Source organism: Aptenodytes patagonicus, chromosome 1 (assembly GCF_965638725.1).
Source record: "Aptenodytes patagonicus chromosome 1, bAptPat1.pri.cur, whole genome shotgun sequence".
Classification (NCBI taxonomy): domain Eukaryota; kingdom Metazoa; phylum Chordata; class Aves; order Sphenisciformes; family Spheniscidae; genus Aptenodytes; species Aptenodytes patagonicus.
This window is the reverse complement of record NC_134949.1, coordinates 4199859-4219136: the sequence shown is the minus strand read 5'-3', so window position 1 is coordinate 4219136 and position 19278 is coordinate 4199859. Positions and strand designations below refer to the sequence as shown.

The 19278-nt window shown below is 45.7% G+C and overlaps 1 protein-coding gene across 1 annotated transcript in view; it reads left to right on the top strand.

Annotated features, from left to right (window-relative positions):
- Positions 1 to 19278, top strand: part of ITIH5 (inter-alpha-trypsin inhibitor heavy chain 5) — a 53011-nt gene that overhangs the window by 26511 nt on the left and 7222 nt on the right. Inside the window, exons 8-11 of the mRNA XM_076349223.1 lie at positions 10789 to 10960; positions 14405 to 14714; positions 17439 to 17992; positions 18372 to 18422. Of these exons, the coding sequence (XP_076205338.1) occupies positions 10789 to 10960; positions 14405 to 14714; positions 17439 to 17992; positions 18372 to 18422 (1087 nt within the window). The remainder of the gene's footprint in view (positions 1 to 10788; positions 10961 to 14404; positions 14715 to 17438; positions 17993 to 18371; positions 18423 to 19278) is intronic.

The following is a 19278-nucleotide window of genomic DNA, read 5'->3' as shown; positions in this document are numbered from 1 at the left end:
CAATGGTAGTGTGCCAGACTGTAATTTTCTTTGAGGTTAATTGCTCTAGGAGGAACTCAGCTGAAGCTGGGACCTGCTGCGTATTTGCAAGTGCTTCAGTTTATTTGCCTGCATCCATCCAAGGGACACTGTTGGTACCCTTGATCTGTGACCCACGCTGCCTGAGCCCTTCTGAGGGCCCGTGTGCCTTATATACACATATCCCTAAACCTCCATGCCTCAGCACACAGACTCCCTCTGAGTAGTTTCAGGGTGGTGAGAGAGCAGACAAGCACCTGAACACTCGATGTTCTCACTCCAAACTCCACCGACTTCTGCTGGTTGCAGCAGAGCTGGCTGCCGGCCTGTTGACTACTAGTCCAAATAATGGCTGCTGCCCAGGAAAACTACCTTAAATCACCAGGAGACTTTGGAAAAAATGCTAATTCTAATTACAGCCTTCAGTGAGTTTAAAGCTACTGTGAAGAGGAAGGATTTGTCAGCTTTTCCATTTCTATAGGAAAGCAACAACCTGAGTGAATGCAGAACTGTATACAGTGTCTCCAGCACAGACAGCTTCATGCAGCTGCCTCCTACTTGGGAATACACAACAGCTGTGTCATCTCAGTCATCTCTGTAGATGTGAATATGGAATATAGGAACTACTGCAGTAAATAAGATGTCACATCCATATAGACCTTAATTGCTCAGCTTCCAAGAAAAGTGCAAGTACCTGTTATGCAGCAAAATAATCTGCCTTCCCCAAACCCTAAAATTTATAAATAATGACAGGGTCATACAGACAAACAAGTAACCTTCAGAGCAAGATGCCCTCAGTTGTTCAGGACAGGGAGCATCTGCTTCTGGTCTCAGGACTAACAGCCAACATGCTCCCCCCAGCTGATTTGCTCCATGCTGAGGCAGTAGAAGTAGAGACAGAAATTCCCGGGAAGACCCCAGCTCACCTATAAATGGCAAGTCCCTTAACTGGGTTCAGACTAAACAGGATGCAAAGGCAACTCCAGAGTTTGGCATGGAAATGCTGCTAAGGCTTGAACTGAAACCCCATGAAGACACTGAGGGTTCTCCCGAGGGTTTCAATGGGACCTTTGCTGAATTCATCAAAGGATGAACTGAAAACAGGTCCTCCTGAAGTGACAGACACAGCCCAGTGATCACCAGACAAGTCCATAGTGAAAAGGAAGGGGCAAAATCAAGCTGGGAAGTCAATCCATGGATCAGGGTCATTGAGGTCTATGACCAGGCATAGCTGTGACATAGCCAGCTACAGCATAGCTCTTGGTTTGAGACTGGGACTGAGGGCCCAGGCTGGAGCTTAAATGGGCAGGAGTGTGGATAGAGGCCCCGGGTGGGGCTGGTCAGAGCCATTAAAGCCTATTAGTATGCTCAAGGCCCTGGCATACATGTGCAAGTGTATGAAGCTATAGATCTGGGTTTCTTTAATAGTCCTTTCCAAGCAGGAATTGTGTTTTTCCAGTTGCTGGAGCAATACCTGGAAGCCAGACCTGGCTTCTATTCATGTTTTCATCATGGATCTGTTATGTGAACTTAGGTAGGTTAATTTCTTTGTCTGCACTTGTCTCTGCAGAGTCTTGTCTGTTTAGCTGGCAAACCCATGGCTGGGCTTATGTACAAGATCCCCCAAGTCTAAAAGACATCTGATCTTTGCCAAGACTTAAGCTATTAGTCTAACACTGCTTGCAACAACACTGCTATTTCCAAATAAATACCCCTTCACCCTAATATGGGGCGTGGACTACACGTTGCTTAACTGAGACAGTCTGTTTCTAACTGTGAAGAGCGGTTGAAGCTCAGAAGTGCTTGTGGGACCTTGTGTGGAAGCCTGCTGGAGTGAGGTCTTCCATGTTATATTACTGTATGAAGTCATCAAACAGTGTTCACAGGCAGTTCTGACTCTGAGGTCCACACGATGTAATTTGAGGTCCCTTAGGAATGAGGGATATGATACTACCTGTGTCATGAGGAGAGAGCTTTTGCTTGGATAGTTACCCCTGATGTACTGACTTCATCATCTCCAAAACATCTGCTCTCTTCTCTGAAGAGTTTTGGGCAAAGACTTGGCCTGTGCTCATCCCTGAGGCAGTAGGTTGGGATGGAAGTGGGCAGGGTGATGGTTGGAGGCAGGGATGTGCAGGAGGGAGTGGGGATCCTGGAGATGCTGAGGGGATTTGGAAATGGGGAAAATGGGAAGGGGAGCAGGTGTTGGAGGACCGTGAGGGCCCTGTGGCAGACTCTCAAGTGGGAAAACAGGCAAGTTTGCTTTTTTTAAAGAACAATTTAGTGTTCTTGTATTGCTTAATGCTAACCCTGACCAAAAGTGCTGGGTCTTTGCTCCAACCAACCAACCAACCAACCAACCATCACCACCATCCCTCACTCACTAGAGATGAAAATGGGGAAATAGTTTCTAAAAGTAAGAGGTATCATAGTTCAAGGAAAAAGGGACAGGGCTATGAGAGGACGTGGCTAAGAGAGTCACAGCCTCTGCAGAGGGATAACAGATATTTCATTTCTGTGGAAGTACAATGCTCCTTTTCATGGAGAAATAACATGAATTAATTACAGGAATGGTGTAATCTCCCCTTGGTGAAATAGCACAGATCTTTTCTCCATGGAGAGGAAAGATGTCTGTGTGAAGGAGCAACACATCTCTCCTAGCAGGTTACACGCACAGGTAGGATGTTCTGAGAAGGGGCTAGAAAGCTTCAAACCTGGCATGCTTCCGACTGCTGAGGCACCCACTGTAAGAGAGTGGCTACATGATGAAGAATGGAGGCTAATCAACATGAAAAGCATAGCAACCTGTGTCTCAGCCCAACTCCTGCTGCATAACATACCAGCTAATGGTTGCTGAAATTGAGGGGATGTGCTGCGGACAGCCTCTTGGGAGTCTCACCTCTTCCCAGCACTGTGTCGGCAGCTGATCTGTGTGACAGAGAATGAAAGTCCCGAGTTGTTGGAACAGTTTTCATGTGCTGGGACTAACTCCATCTTCTGAGGATGGGCAGAGGAAGAGATGTCAAGCCCTACACTGAGGGCATGGGGCACTTCTCCCTTGGTGTTGACCTTTTTGCTGCTAGCTCCATGGAAATTTTCTGTCATGCTGGCAGGGTGGGGGTTTGAGTGTTTGACTGGTATGTTATGGGATGTGATCCCACGTAAAATCAGCTAAGCACAAGACAAGAATGTGGCCTTCATACACTGCTGTGTCAGTCTGGCTGTCTGCCCAGGTAGCCCCGTTGTTTCCAGTAGGGTTATTTCAGTATGGCACTGTGGGGCAGCCTTTAAACTTTTCCCTTTGACTTATTGTACAGAAACATTTACTGCTCCAGCTGTAATCCATACTGCACTGTTGATAAATGCTTGAAGTAATGATGGTTGGTGCTGATAAGAGCTTGCCTCCTTAAAACTTTGTACAAGCATTTATTTATATCCTCAACACTGCAATGAGATTGCAAAGACTTGGCATCTACTCTGCCCTCTGGGTACATGAAACTCCAGTTCCTGAGAAATCAGATCATCTTGCAGTTTTTCATGTATTTATCACCATGATGTTGGGTGCTAGAGAAGGAAGTTACCTCAACTGATAGCTAAACTTGCCCACATCCTTGAAGACAGTTTTATCTTCCACTGAGCAGAAATCCAGTGCTTAAATACCCTGGATGAATGTGGAGCTAAAAGCGATTTACTCAATGTTAAGTGGAAAATCTTTGTCAGAAAAGGCAATAGAAACAGTTGCTCTAAATGATGGAGTATTTCTTTTGCAGGCCGGGAAACTACAAAGCAACTTTTTCTAAGGCCATATAGGGAGTCAGCAATGTTCAAGTTACTAGCAAGGGATCTGTGATGTTCAGGCGGGAGAGACTGGACCATGGACTGGAGACAGACCTTTATTGTCCAGAGCTCTACAACCAAACTCCCTCCCGTCACAGGCCAGTGTCAATGTAAAACAAAATGCTTGTTGTCCAGAATTGTGAAGGAGTTTTCCTTGGTTACGCGATCAGTGTCTGCCAGGAAGAAAGCACAAAGATACATTGACGGGGAGAGGGTTAGTTGCAGTCCCTGAACTGCACGACGCTCCCTGCAGAAGAAGAAAGGGCAGATTGTCCTCCCCAAGAGGGGGATGGAGGAAGGTAAAAAAATCCAAGGATACACTTCTGGGTTAAACCCGATTTTTGGTACAAAAGTCCCTGTTGCTGGCAACTGGCATGTGAGCTGCATTATATGGGCAGAAAGGAAACTGGGACACAGAGGAAAGCAAAACTCACAAGATGTGGCATCGAACCTCAGCAGGAATAACACTGCCCAAACCTTTGCTCTCTCTGTACCTCAGCTCCTCCCTGTAAAATGGCAGTGGAGCTCACGCTGCCTTTCCCTTGGCTACTGGATCCCAAACCAAGTCTATGGCAGTACCTTGTCTGACTTCGATAGCACCATTTCAGGTGCGACTTTGATGGCAGCCTTTCCTTAAGTCACAGTATTAAGCCCTCTGACAGACTGTGGGCAGATTTGACCAGATGTTGCTGTTGTAGCTTGGAAAAGCCAGCTCTGGACCTTTTTATCAGCTACCTGTGCATGTTTGGAAAGGGAAAGATATGAACCAAAGCATAGAGGATATTGAAAGGGAGGGGGGAGCTCTTCTGTTTTTTTCTCCCTGTGCTTCCTTGCAGTGTTTTGCCAAACAACATATTTACTTGTACTTCTTCTCACTGTAGGAGATCTGGTTTCTGAGCCCTTCTCTGCACTGTTGCACTCTCAGACAAGTTACTGGACAGAGCTGTGGGTTCCTAGTTCCCTTTGAGCTTACACCTTGTGCCTTAGCTCCTTTCTTGTCAAATATGGACTCTCACAGGGGATCTGGAAGGACAAAGTAAAGGCTACTGAAATTTGGTCTTCTAGTTGTGGCATCCTTCAGTATATAGTTGCAGATGGTCCCATGTCTGGTATCTGCAAACTGTCCTCGTGTGGTGCTTTCAGCCGATGGGTACTGCTTTCCAAAGGCTTTGGTTGTGAATGCTTTTCTCTCTGCTAGCCATGCTCTTCACACTGACTGATCTCAAGCCCACGTGGTTCACTGGTGCTGGCTGAAGCTTGAAAGGGGCTGTGTCACTGGTGTCGATGTCTCACTGCCCAGCCCTTGCGAGGGCAGATGCCAGCTGTGTTTGGGCGTGCAGAGTGCAGCTGAGGATTGCCAAGTGATCTCAGAGGCACTGGCGGGGTGGGTGCTGGGAGAGCTCCCCCTGCATCTGGAAGCCGTTTCCAAGAGGGGTTGAGTTATACTACAGTGGTGCAGAGACCCACTATCCATACAGAATTGGATTCAGCATGAACTAAAAGCCTTTTGATTTTTTTTTTTTTTTTTTTTTAATGGGCTGGCATGAAGCTTGCACAGAGGATGTGGGCCTAGGATGAAGCACTTACAAGTGCTCCTAGGCAATGGAAAGTGAGAATACGTGGGCTTGGGACATGCATTATAATGAGGTGCTTGAATTCCCCCCTTGCTTCATAGCAGGGCCAATGTCTGGCAATGACACGGCATCTAACAACCAAACATTGTCTCCCTTTGAACTGCACAGCTTTCAGGGCAGCCAGGCTTTGCCCTCACCCTGCTCCTCAAACAACCAAGAGACTGTGAGAGAAATGTCACTGGGACTCAAATTCCTCCTAAAAGGTGCCCAGATGGTCTGACATCATCCCAGATGTCTCTGAGGCGGCTCTTTGACCCAAGAAAGGCCTGAAGGCTCTCAGCTCTCCCATGGGAGTGTGTCTCTTCCCATGCTCTGCTCCACCAGTGTTTAAGCAAAGTGAGGTCTGTCAGAGCTCCCCCAAGGACCAGGTACAAAGGTGACAAGTCACAGCTGAACTGGAGTGTAGCTGGGGGAGTTGTCCTCTTCCTGCTGTTTCTGGAGGTCGTACAGCCCCGAATCATCTTGGCTGTGATGCAGGGCCCTTAGCAAGCAAGAACCAGAAGAGCAGCAGTTGTGTTGCATGTCCAGGTATCAGTGTGGAGGTGACAATGAAGACCAGAGTGATGGCTGGGAGCTGGCTTGTCTCTGGCCTTGTAGGCTTGAGAAGACACTATCTGCACATCAGTCATCTAGAAAGCGTGAGCCCATCTTCAGCTTCTAATAATTTCTGAAGCACAGACAAAAACTGTGATCACTCCCTGGCAGCTATGGTCATCCCACCTGTCCTCAGCTGTAGACCATGACTCTTCTGCTCCAGATTTGGGGAGGGATATTTTGTAGCCCTGGAGGTGGCTGTTTCAAGCCCCAGGTTCCAGCTGTGCTGATAGCTCATTCACCAGCACAGCTACTTGACTTAAATGCACTGGAGTGGCAATTCAGTCTCTACTTTTTGGTTCAATTTCATCTGTGCTAATGTGGGGGAAATGGAGGAATCTTCCTCCACTGAGTTATCCTCTTTCAAATCCTGATTTAAAACTTGTCTCTGACAGCTACAAACCATTCCCAACTGGCAAAACTGGATTTTTTTCCAGCTGTTCTGTATTGTTACTTCCTGCCACCCTCTCCTTTAATTCTTGCTCCACCCTCCACACAAAAATGCATCTGTCCAGGCAAACACGTTGGGAGAAGTGTTTCACCTTACAGCACCTGGCACAAGGGTGCTGGACCCTTAAACTGGTTTTCCTCGATGTGAGTGGGTTAGATCTGTGCCCGGCTTAACCCCAAAACAAACCAGTGTCATATGCACAGCCGTGGAGGAACGATCTGGCCCTCTCCAGGCAAGAAATGGTTAATTTTCTGCCTCGCAGGAGAGCGCCTTTGGCACGAGTTTCAGTGCAATGACTCACTGGGGCCAGGCGGGAGTGGAAGTGCAAAGACCCCATCGGCAGTGGAGCAGCTTGGGAATCCCACAGCAGCCTCAGCCCTTGGCTCCTCGGAGCCAGGAGAAGTTCCAACTGTGGCCTTACAAGGCCAGAACGAGAAGCCTGCTGCTGTGTCTTGACTGGAGCCGCTGCCAGGCACTCCCTGCACGAAGAGCTTTGCAAATCCTTGCCTGGGGGCTGGTGGAGACTGGAGGAGAGGGCTGGGCACCAAGAGCACTCAGTCACAGCTGCATACTTAGGGATTTCAAGCAGTGCACTTTTACCAAGATGTTATCCTTATTTAAAGTTGCTTTTGCCTGCCAGCTCCTGAATCATATCCAACCCTCCAGAGGGAAGTCACGTCTCTCTTGCAGCCCATTTATGGGTGAGGGATATTGGTAGCAAAATGTGTGCTGCCACCCGGTGAGGATTGCAGTCTTTAGTATAAACCTGGAGGTCCTATGAGCTGGGAGGAGAGATGGAAACACATAGGATGAGCCAGGTAATTCAGAACACTCTGGGAGAGGTGGAGAACCAGTTCAGCTCCTTTTGGCACCAGTAAGCACTATAGTGCTGAGGACTGGGCAGGTCTTGAGGTGAGTCCCACCTTCTCTATAGTTGAGCTACTCAGCCTCTTGGAGGCAATGCTGGGAGACAGGCACTTCCAGACAATGACTCAGCCCATCCTAAACCCTATCCAAAACAGATGGGATGGATTACTCTCTGGAGGTGTCTTTCCCTGCCTAGAGAGGGATTAGATGCAATGCCCAGCTTTCTGATGACCGAGTTGGGAAAGCTGAATCCCACCCTTCATTTCTACTGGGGATGAGGTAAAAGCTACGGGAGACTGAACCATATGGCCTCCCTTATTCTGTTTGCTTTGGAGCAAAAACGTGTGCACATACACACACTTTTACATATGTTTGTTTGTATATATATTACACAAATTCAAAGTTGGGTTTTTTTTGGGGGAGATTTTTTTTTGAAATTGCAGAGACAAGCACATGATAGAGATGCCAGAATCCAGGCTGTCTGTGCATCTGCATTAAAACATAACAGAACTTTTTCCTGGGAAAAACTGACTTAAACTCCATGGAAATGAGTTAACTGTGACAAATATAAGAGGCAAAAAGGAAAGAGAGAATGAAAGAAGGGGAGAGAGAGATGGTCCCAACCCCACATTTGGCCCCTGTATGATGGTGTAGGGAAGTGCTGTGTTTTCTAGGAAAGTCTGCTTCAGTTCCCTCCTGACCCCTCTGCAATTCTAGCTTGGATGCTGTGCACACACAAACTGCACTGCTGCTCTGCGTTGTTTCTCCTTTTCTTCTCTTTTTCTTTTCGTTTTCTTTTGGCTGAACACAGGCAAGAATGTCAAAAGGAATTTCTGAGCACACTGGAGGTGAGATGCATTCTCTCTGCAAGAAGGCCAAAGCAAGATTATTTTTCTTCTTGCCTTATTCTCAGAAACAACAGAGCTGTTTGGGCCCGATAAATCCCTCTGAGAAAAGTGCAGTTTGACAGAATTGCAAAAAACTGAAAAGAGAGGTTTTGTAATGGGAAAGGTCAAGTGCTGTTAATTATAACCAGACCTGGGGAGCTTCCCTCCAAATCATTGCTTCTAGGCACCTCTGTTTCTCTCCTTTGTCTACCCTGGGGGGGAGTGGAGGAGGGATGTTGCACATGGGGAGCTGTTGTAGTCTCATTGTTTCTCGCTTTAACATCCTGCCCAAAATTTCCTTCAGCAGAGGTTGGCATGAAGGCCTGATCACACTCACACATGGCTTCTCCATTTTCACTTTCTGCTTACTTTGATCCCATTTTTTGAGGGACAAATGCATGGGCCACTGTTGTTATCATGAAATAAATCCAAGAGTCCTTTTCTGCACTGTGTGATTGTTGCTTTGCCCTTCTACGCATGCATGAGAGATGGTTTGGCCTACTGGATCGAGAGCTGGAAACTCCAAGTTTTGGAAAGCTCTCAGTTTGTGGCTTTGACATCATTACTGGAGTAGTCCGTGCCTCAGTTTTCACTTCTGTAAAATGGGACTGTGAATGTTTGAGTGTCCCTCTGAAGGGTGATGTCATGTATTATCATGCATTTTTACAATACAAAGGCTATTGTAAAAGAGGAGATGAGAGAGCATAAAACCTTCCCTTCTTTTTCAAATAACGGCTATTTAGCTCATCTTAGCAAGTTCTCTATGGACTGTTAGACTGGGGAGACAGCCCTCATGTTTGGGGCAGGCATTCATCTTCTTGAAGGTTTATTTGGTGCACATCACGATGTGAACCTAGTGGGGTTCTCCCCTTCTCTTTGAAAGAGCCTCTTCCACCAGCATTTGGTTTAGTATTCTTATCTATGAAACATTCATAAAATGCATGGTGGCGAGACGTGGAGCAATGTTCCAGCTAAGCAAATGGAGGGATGAATCCTGCGATCCCTACAGAGGAAAATGGTTTATTTTCTGTCCTCCCTACAGAGGACAGAAAAAGGCAAGAAGGGACTCCAGACCTGGCTCCAAAATGTTTGAAGCTATGGGAAATACTCCCCTTAACTTCAGATGAACTGGAAGCCAAGTCACCAGCTGGGAGGATCAGAGATTCCACTGCGGTGGGTAATTTGTTTGCAGTTGCATCATTGCATCACCAGCTTCAAGGCAGAATCCAGAGGGATATTGATGAGACAGCTTGATCAGTCCTTTGAGCTCCTTTCCAAACTGTCTTTACATAGCAACATCAGGCCTAGAAACATGTGGTTTCCAGCATTGCTGATTACCTTTTTTATTTTTTATGGACAAGCCCTTCACATATTTCCCTGATAGGCGTGAGAGAAACCTTTAAATGCTGATGAGTCCACCATATTATTTCCTGCCTAGCTTTCCTTGGAATTTGAAAGGCTTAATGGTGGCCAAGAAGGGGCAGAGCTGAGAAGCTGCTGATCCCTCTGCTTACAGATACTGCCTTGTATTCCTCCCATGCGTTTTGCATCCCAAAGCATGTTTGCATGGACAGAGGCTGCTTTTGGGCATCTTCTCTCAGCTGGTCTTACTAAGCTGAAGTTAGTCTCCATGCGAACACAGCTGCATGGCTGCTAAATCAAAGTTGGTCACACTGGGGAGTACTGGACACATCTGCACTCTTCCTGTTGACTTGGCCTCAGTGGTCTGTCTTTCCCATCACCCAGGAACCTTAATCTCTCTCGCTATGAACTTGCCTTGATACCAGCTTTCCTCACTCTGGTTGCCTGTATTTACATAGGATGATGAACGGCAGAGCAATATAATGTTGGCATATTGCTGGAAAAACAACATGCCTGGGACAAAACTGACTAGCATGTAGAATCTGCAATGACTAGTCAGGGCTTCTTTTTATATCTTACTAATTTGAACTTATTAGCTTAAACATTTGTTAATTGCTGGAACTATTCATGGGAGTATGTACATACAATCAGTATCCTAATTATGAACAGAGCATGTGCATCCTTGATATATTCAGAGGTATTTCAACTTATAAGTAACCTTTTTAAGCATATGCCACTCACAGCTTACTGCAAGTCTAGAGGGCTTTAGAAGAATTCCACGAGGCTTTTGGTATTCGTCAACATTATTCAGTAACTCTTAGTTCAGGGCATGGTTCTCCCAGTCACTGGGAGCTTTTATCTTAGTTGTCATGCATGATTTTTAAGCTTAGTTAGATCCAGGCATGTCTCACATCTTTGCAAGGTCTTTTGGGCAAGAGTTGTTCTTTTGTCTTATATTTACACCTGGCACCACAGAGACCAGGCCTTGAGACAGGGAAGGACATCCCAATTTTCTTCACGAGCCAAACTGGCAGTGTAGAAATACCTATAAGATCAGTAAACATCTTAAGAATTAAATTCTTGCCCACTAAAGCAGTGACAGTTGTGCCTACTGGTCTCTTTTCTCTTCTCTTTCTAGACCAAAGAAGCTCTCTTCACAATTCTCCAGGACCTAAGGCCTGAAGACCACTTCAATATCATTGGCTTTTCCAACCGAATAAAGGTCTGGCAGCAGGACCGGCTGGTGCCAGTTACTCCAAATAATATAAGAGATGCCAAAAAGTACATTCATAACATGTCGCCTACTGGAGGTACGATCCAGAGATATGAACAGGATTAATTTTGCTATCCAATTAACTACACCAGAGTGGAGAGTGGTGAAGGTGGTCCTGTAGCATGTAGCAATAAAAAGACATTGGGACTTAGGTCATGGGACAAGGGGCCCCCTTCCCTACCTCCACTCAGGGTTATGTTACAGAATGATATGTGCCCTTTATCAGTGTACATGATGGGAAGGTGTTCCCAGATCCAGTCATATGACCTGATATGCTTATTAAAGCCAACTTGGGCCCATTCTCCAATGTATCTGGTGAGACCCTCAGAGTGGGAAAGTTCCCAGGGTTATTTCTTGAAGGACATAGGAAAAAATACCATATCCTGGTGAAGGACACACAAGGCCAGTATTTGTGCAGTTTCTGAAAGCCTGTGTAAAAGCAGGCATGTGATTTTGTCTGGGCTGGAAACTCCAGGTATGGACTACCCAGTGTGGGCTGTGGGATTGCCTTCTGCAAGACAAGACCTGGTTTCTCACCTAGTACGGCCGTCTTCTTGTCTCTACCAAGGAGCAGCCAGAATGACATTTAAGAATTTCTTGTCCCTTTTTGCTTGTGCCTTGTTGCCAGGAGTGAAGAGGGGAGAGAAGGAGACCCCAGAACAGTGGCAGAGTGCAGGCATGATTTTGAATTTGATTCAGTGTTCTCCTATGAGGCTATGGACACTGGTATGAGAGAAACATAGTGAGGTTTGTAATCAAACATACTTTGGCAGCTGTGCCCATCCTAGCTGAGCACTCCCCAGGTAAGCAGAGAGCTGCAAAATGACCTATGCAAATCCTTCCCCATGCAAGCAGTCACAGCTGGTTGAAGGTCAGACAGGGCCTTCCCATGGCTGCCCCTGAGCAGCGACCACTCCTAGCAAAGGAAACTCTCTGATGGAAAAACACAGCAAACAGGATGGTTTGCTGTACTGTTTGTATCATGAGAGGAAGAGTTTAGGAAGTGGTCAAGGGACCTGCCCAGTTAAACAATTACCAAGAGTGGAACTAAACTCAGAGTACAAAGCTTTTTACTCCTGAAGTGCCAAAAGAGCTGTGCAGGAACCAGCTGAGTTTGCCCATGGACCTGCCAGAGAAAAAAAGTAAAAGGAAATGCTTAGCTCAGGTTCAACAGGAAGGTGCAGTGATTCTCCACCACAGGCCAGCGGTACTTTAGTTTTGGCTAACTCTGCATTTTCCCTATAACGGTGCTGTTGCTTGAGTATAGAATTGTAGAATCATAGAATCATTAAGGTTGGAAGAGACCTCTAAGATCATCGAGTCCAACCGTCAACCCAACACCACCATGTCCACTAAACCATGTCCCTCAGCGCCTCATCTACACATCTTTTAAATACATCCAGGGATGGTGACTCAACCACTTCCCTGGGCAGCCTCTTCCAATGTTTCACCACTCTTTCAGTAAAGACATTTTTCCTCACGTCCAATCTAAACCTCCCCTGGCGCAACTTGAGGCCATTTCCTCTTGTCCTATCGCTTGTTACTTGGGAGAAAAGACCGACACCCACCTCGCTACAACCTCCTTTCAGGGAGTTGTAGAGAGCGATGAGGTCTCCCCTCAGCCTCCTTTTCTCCAGGCTAAACAACCCCAGTTCCCTCAGCCGCTCCTCATCAGACTTGTTCTCCAGACCCCTCACCAGCCTCGTTGCCCTTCTCTGGACACGCTCCAGCACCTCGACGTCCTTCTTGTAGTGAGGGGCCCAAAACTGAACACAGTATTCGAGGTGCGGCCTCACCAGGGCCGAGTACAGGGGCACGATCACTTCCCTGCTCCTGCTGGCCACACTATTTCTGATACAGGCCAGGATGCCATTGGCCTTCTTGGCCGCCTGGGCACACTGCCGGCTCATGTTCAGCCGGCTGTCGACCAGCACCCCCAGGTCCTTTTCCGCCAGGCAGCTTTCCAGCCACTCTTCCCCAAGCCTGTAGCGCTGCATGGGATTGTTGTGGCTGAAGTGCAGGACCCGGCACTTGGCCTTGTTGAATCTCATACAACTGGCCTCAGCCCATCGATCCAGCCTGTCCAGGTCCCTCTGCAGAGCCTTCCTGCCCTCGAGCAGATCAACACACCCGCCCATGTATCTTCCAGTGAACGTGAATGCACTCAGGCTCACCGATCACACACACAAAGAACGTGCTGTGTTTACACTGCTGTGTCATACTCACACACCAAAGAAATGGGAACAAAATATTGCTGCTAAATATTTGTGCATATGGCAAAAGGCAGTTTTCAGTGCTTGGTAGCTCTGTGACGTGGCTGGGTTTGAAATGACACAATCTGCCACATGGGATGGTTTTCTTTTGTTTCTGGGGAAAAAATTCTTTCTGAAATTTTGGAATTGGATGGAGACTGAGAGAGTATTAGGATATTTAGGTGCAGGGTTTTGGTTCAAAACCATTTTGCAAAAAACACAGTCTGGATTTTGAGGACTTTTCAGAAGCCTTAGCCCATTTCCTGTTCCTTGTCTTGCTGCAGTCACTGGAGCTGTGTACACTAAGTTTCTAGGTACATGATGCATGGTCAGACTTGCTAGCACATTCTTGCTGATAAACTCCCTAGATCTTCCCTTCTAGACCTCCAGGAGTCTCTTGTGTATGGCTCTTAACCCATTTCACCTGCTTTTTTTCTGAGAGCTGCTTCTAACCCAGAGGTACTGATCTTGCGAAGGTTCCACAACCAATCCTTCTTTGCTTTGACTAGCACAAGAACTACATGGAGTAAGGAGATACCTGTACTCATTTTCCTGCTTTCTTTTTTCTGAACACGCAGTAGGCTTGGATCCTTTTCATGGCTATTCTTCTAATGTACATCTGTTCCCTCATTTACTTTCTGTTTTCTCCCTCTCTCCCCACTTCAGGCAGCTCCATTCTTTGCGAGCCAGTTGTTTTGTGAAAACACACTCCTCAGCTAACAAAGCCATTTCTCTTCCCTTTAAACTTTATTAGCCCCTGGGGTTTGAAGAACAAACCCAACCACTTGTTTTCTCATTTGAAGGCTTTTTCCCTTTCTCCACATCTTGTGCCCTTCAGACAAAGTGAGCAGAACTTGTTTTCCTAGTTCAGGTATCATCTGGGAGAGTCCCATAATTAAGTTTAACATGGCAGGACATGGTATGTGCTGTGACTCTGCTGATTATGCCGTGACATGGCTGATTATTGTACATTGAGACATTCAAGTATGCCTTAATTTCACATAATAAACTGCAATTCATAATTCAATTCATAAGACTATAAACAGCTATCGCAAACTGGTGCTGAGTAACAGAGCTGAACTGAATTAAAAGGCGAGTGCGACCTCGTGTAGAGAAAAGGAACATCCTGATGAACAGAGATGCTGTCATCGTACTAAAGGGAGCTTAGGGAAATTATTTGTACCACTCTTAGAAGGTGAAATGAGCTAATCATTTTGGTACCTCCCCAGGGACTAATATTAACGGTGCTCTCCAGACTGGTGCAAAGCTGCTAAATGATTACATTGCTCAGAACGACATTGATGCCAGGAGCGTCTCTCTGATCATCTTCCTCACGGACGGGAGGCCCACTGTTGGGGAAACACAGTCGTCCAAAATCCTCAGCAACACCAAGGATGCCATCCGTGATAAGTTCTGTCTCTTCACCATCGGCATTGGCAATGATGTGGACCACAGGCTGCTGGAGAGGATGGCACTGGAGAACTGCGGCATGACGAGGCATTTCCAGGAGGATGAGGATGCAGCCAGCCACCTCAAGGGGTTTGTTCTGCTTTTTCTGTGCTTATATCTGCATTGTGTCCTCTGGGCAAGGGTTTTGGGAAGGAAAATCCTCTAAGGAGACATCGCAGGAGATGAGAGTTTCTCTGAGGCTCAACTCTGGTTGAGAGAGGCAGAGTACACTCAGATACTGAGGATGCCTACCCAGAAATTGTCTCCTTCCTAGCAGACCCCCTGAGCTGTACTGGAGCTTCCCAGCCCCTCAGAACAAGGCATTTGTTTCCCTAATTCAGATCATTGTTTTAGGCATGTAAACCTGGAGAGATGGGAGGCATGAGTGCCACCTCTCCACAGGTGGATGGAGGGAGGAAAGGATGCATTGCTCACTTCAAATTGACAACATAAACAGCATGGAGGGGCTCAGGAATGAAGGTCCCAATTTGGGGCAGAAAATTATTTATTTTTTGAAAACAATAACCTTTTGCCCAAACTCCAAAATATTCGACTTTGAAAAATACACAAGGGTCATTCCTGGGATGATCATATAGTCGCTTCATTCTCTCATTCTGTGCCCCGAACTCCTCACAAGTTTCCTGTAATCCTCATCATGCAACAGGACTAGATTTTACTCCTCTTCTGTGATCGGGGAGCTGTAGTCTAAAGGGATACCCGAGTGAGGAACAGCAAAAAGATATCTGAACCACAGCTCTGTCTAAAATGTCAGGCAGTGTGTCAGTATTTTCCAAGCAAAAATGTTTGGCTTTCACTACCAAAATGTTAGCGTTTTGAACGTCAGAAACCAAAAAGAGACAGTCATTGAGCAGAGACCTCTCGCCTAGCTAGCGTCTAATTCATCTGGAGCAATAAGACCATGCACGTTCCACTAAAGCTTTTCTTTCTGTGGTGGTTATGTGCGGACAAGAATGTCTTCCTTTTAAACTGGATTGCGTAGATCCATCTGCCACTCCGCCCATGTCATTTGCTTCTCAGAACATGCATTTTGGATAGCAAATGGCGTTCCCTGGCAAATGAAGGATGTGCTGATTGATTAGGCTGCAGGAACCCAGCACTGCAAGTACTTGTTCAAACACCTCTATCTGAAAAACAGCTCACTGTTTATCAAGCTCAGTGATGGCAAACCCATTTGGCATCTGGTGCCAAATTTATACAGAAAAGCACAATCACTTGCTGGAGGCCAATTCAAATCACTGTTGGAGGGAAAATCTACATGGACACCAGTGTAATTTCTGATTTTTGTGGTCAGAGGGTTGTATTTTTATACAGATATTTCCTTGCATTGTACTATAAGACAGGTTGTATCTCTCACTCCACCATTTGTTACAACCCAGGAATTATTTCACAGAGACTTCTCGGGTTTAATTCACTCATGTTTTAGAATGTGACGAGGTCTCTGCATCAAAGACACTGAGTGCTCAGAGAGACTTCAAAAGAAAGTTAACCAATTTAGGATTTGGGTTTTCTTGGAAAGAGAATAAAACAGAAAGTGCGACTCTAGCTTCCAGACAATCTGTTTAAGCAGATGTAAAAAATAAATGCAGCTTGAGCTAAAAAAAGGCTGAGGCCAATTCTTTGTTTATTTACCAAATTAGACTCAAATGACTTGCCAAAAGATGAGGAGTTTGGCATTTAAATGGGAAATATGGCATTCTTGGAGCAGCTTGGGAAGATCCATCAAAAGGACATTGCTGCAGGGAAAACACAGTACTGTAAACTTAGGCCTTGACCCCTTGTAAAGGCTTTCTGGCCTGTCTGCTGCGAGGTATTCTCTGAAGTATGGTAGGTCACGTTAACAGGGCATTATAGGGTTAAGCCCTCTGGTTCCACAGAAGCCTTGCTCCAACAGGAAACCAGCAATAAGGTAGCAGTGAGTTCTCTTCTGCCAGGCCGCCTGTACTTAGCAGTTAGGATCCCTCCATTCCTTGGAAATGTCTTCATTTATGGGGGCATAACGAGATTCCTTCTTGATTTTCTTTCTCCTTTGGCCCTCAGAAAACCGTATTCCTGCCTGTCCTACACTGACCATCCCAAACGGTAGTATCTAGGGCTCTTCCAGTGATAGAGAAGCTTTCGTTCAGATACTCTCCAGCTTTGGTGGACCTAGCATCGTGATCGTACAGTTTCTGGCTCTGGAATACCATGCATAATACCACTAGAAAACTGTGGGTAACAGCATCTCTTCTAAGTACATTTTGAAATAACTAGGGTGTTTTCTGTGAGCCTGAGAAGCCAAGAATTTATTTTTAATGGACAGGTCCTCTTAAGCAAACTTAAGTGGTCACAAATATCTCCTTGCAGAGCTCTGGAATCATAGTGGAAGGTAGGTGAACTGCCAGGCCATGCTGGGATGCTTCTGAACATACTTAAGAGACTCTGTTTAGATGCCGAAGAAACACTGAAAACTAAAATGAGGCAGGGAATAATTTTGGTTGAAAGGGACCTCTGGAGGTCATGTAATCCAGCCTTCTGCTCAGAGAAGAGCAGACTTCAAATTTAGCTGAGGTGTCTCAGGGCCTTGTCCACTCAAGTTTTGAAAATCTCTAAGGGTAGAGACTCCCCCGTCTCTCTGGGCCCAGTTACAGTGGATGCAGTAGTTAAATTTGGGGCCTGGTAGCTCTAACTGCTCCTGAATGTCTTAGGAGCCATATTAGATAGTCTGACTGTATCCTTGGCCATGTATAAGTGCAAGAGTGTGTGCATACACTTGAATGAACAGTACTAATGGTGAGAAACGTGTCTTTGTTTAAGGTTCTATGATGAAATAGGAACACCCCTTCTCTCTGACATCCGTGTTGATTACCCTGAAGACAATGTGGAGCAAGTCACCCAGAACTTCTTCCCTAACTACTTCAATGGCTCTGAAATTATAATAGCTGGCAAACTCATCAACCACACCTCAGATAGTCTCCATGTGGAGGTGACTGCTAGCAACTCCAAGAAGTACATCCTCCTCAAAACAGATGTGGCTATTGACCTGCCAAGCAGGAATGACATCAGAGGTGTCCCCGGCCTGGAAGATGGCAAAGGTGATAAAAATTACATTGAGAGGGCATGGAGTTACCTCACCATCAAGGAATTGCTTAACTCTCGGTTGAAGAGTGATGACAATCAGGAAAAAGATTATTTGATGGAGAAAGCCAAGTCAATGGCACTGACTTACAATTTTGTTACTCCCTTCACCGTTCTGAAGATGAGAGAGGCTGGGCTCCATTCAGAACCACCTCAAGAGGAGTTTATCAGCCCTTCTACTGATGGCATTGGTGAGAAGTTGCAGAGCTTGCAGGGACACAAGGCACCACCAGGTATGAGGGAAAAATAACCATGTGCTGGTAAGAAATCTTTTTGCATAGGTAATGTCTGATGTCTGACTTTGGCAACAGGGATGATTTAGCCAATGAACCGAGGGGTGGTAAACAGAAAGCTGAGATTTTCATATTGATTTTGCTAATTGTGGGCTGGGTGACCTTGAACAAAGCTTTTAGGCACCTGACTCACCCCCTGGAAGAAATTACTGCTTTGTAGAAACTATTGAAGAAAAACTGGTATTCTAAATGAAGCTTAAAGTTGCTGCAGGAATATGTCCCATAATCTCGCTGAATAATATTTTGGGAACATTATTATACTATGGCTCTTTCTGCTGGTCAGTAATTAATTGTAACAGCCTTCCTTCCCCACCTCTAGGTATACGCAGACAGCAAGATAAACAAAGAATTAAAATCTCCAAAACTTCAGGTCAGTGCCTGTTTTCATGCCTTTAATAATCCAAAATAATAGTGGTTGTTTTATGGAAACCTCAGTTGCATGCCACTGTGGTCGGAGCAGCCAAAATCCTATTTACTAGACCTGCAGAGTAGAGAGGAAAATGAAAACAAAAACAAAATAGAGAGAGGATCAGTAATGAGAAGTGTGAGGAAACATAGCAAGGCAGATGATCTACAATACTTGATCCTCATGTTTGAGGCTTCTGTAGATTAGGGGAGACAGGAAGCACGTTCTCTCTGTACTAGAACTAGTCAAAAAACATTTTATGAAGTAATGTTGCTGAAAAATAAAAAGTGTTGTCGAAGGGAAAAAAAGAAGAAAATTCTATAGTGTTTTGCTATTTCTCTGTTGGTTCTGCACCTCTACTTAACATCCTTTTCATACATTAAACACTGAAGAATAAGCCCAGACCAAGAATTTAGACTTGAATTTCACTGGATAATGTCAAATTTACCTTAAAAACTAGGGTTTTGGCTTGTGTTACTATTAATAACAGCTACCGGGTACTTGATGATAGGTCAAGGATTGTCGAAAAATTAAGGCCATGGGATTGTTTAAAATCTGCTGTTGACTGCTCCAATCTGATATCGAGGACCAGGAAGGTTCGGTGTGAGGTGTGCCCATGCAGCAGTCCTTGGTTAGAGGATACATTTTTGTGTGCTGTGGGGGATGTAGCCTCCCAACAGAGTATGGAGAAGAGGATTATAAAACACCTCCATGACAATTCCCATAAAACACTGAAATTATATTCCAGGAAGAAAATATCCTGATTTTCACCTGGACTGCTTTGGGTTTTGAGTTTTCATGGAAAATCCAACCATCCAAC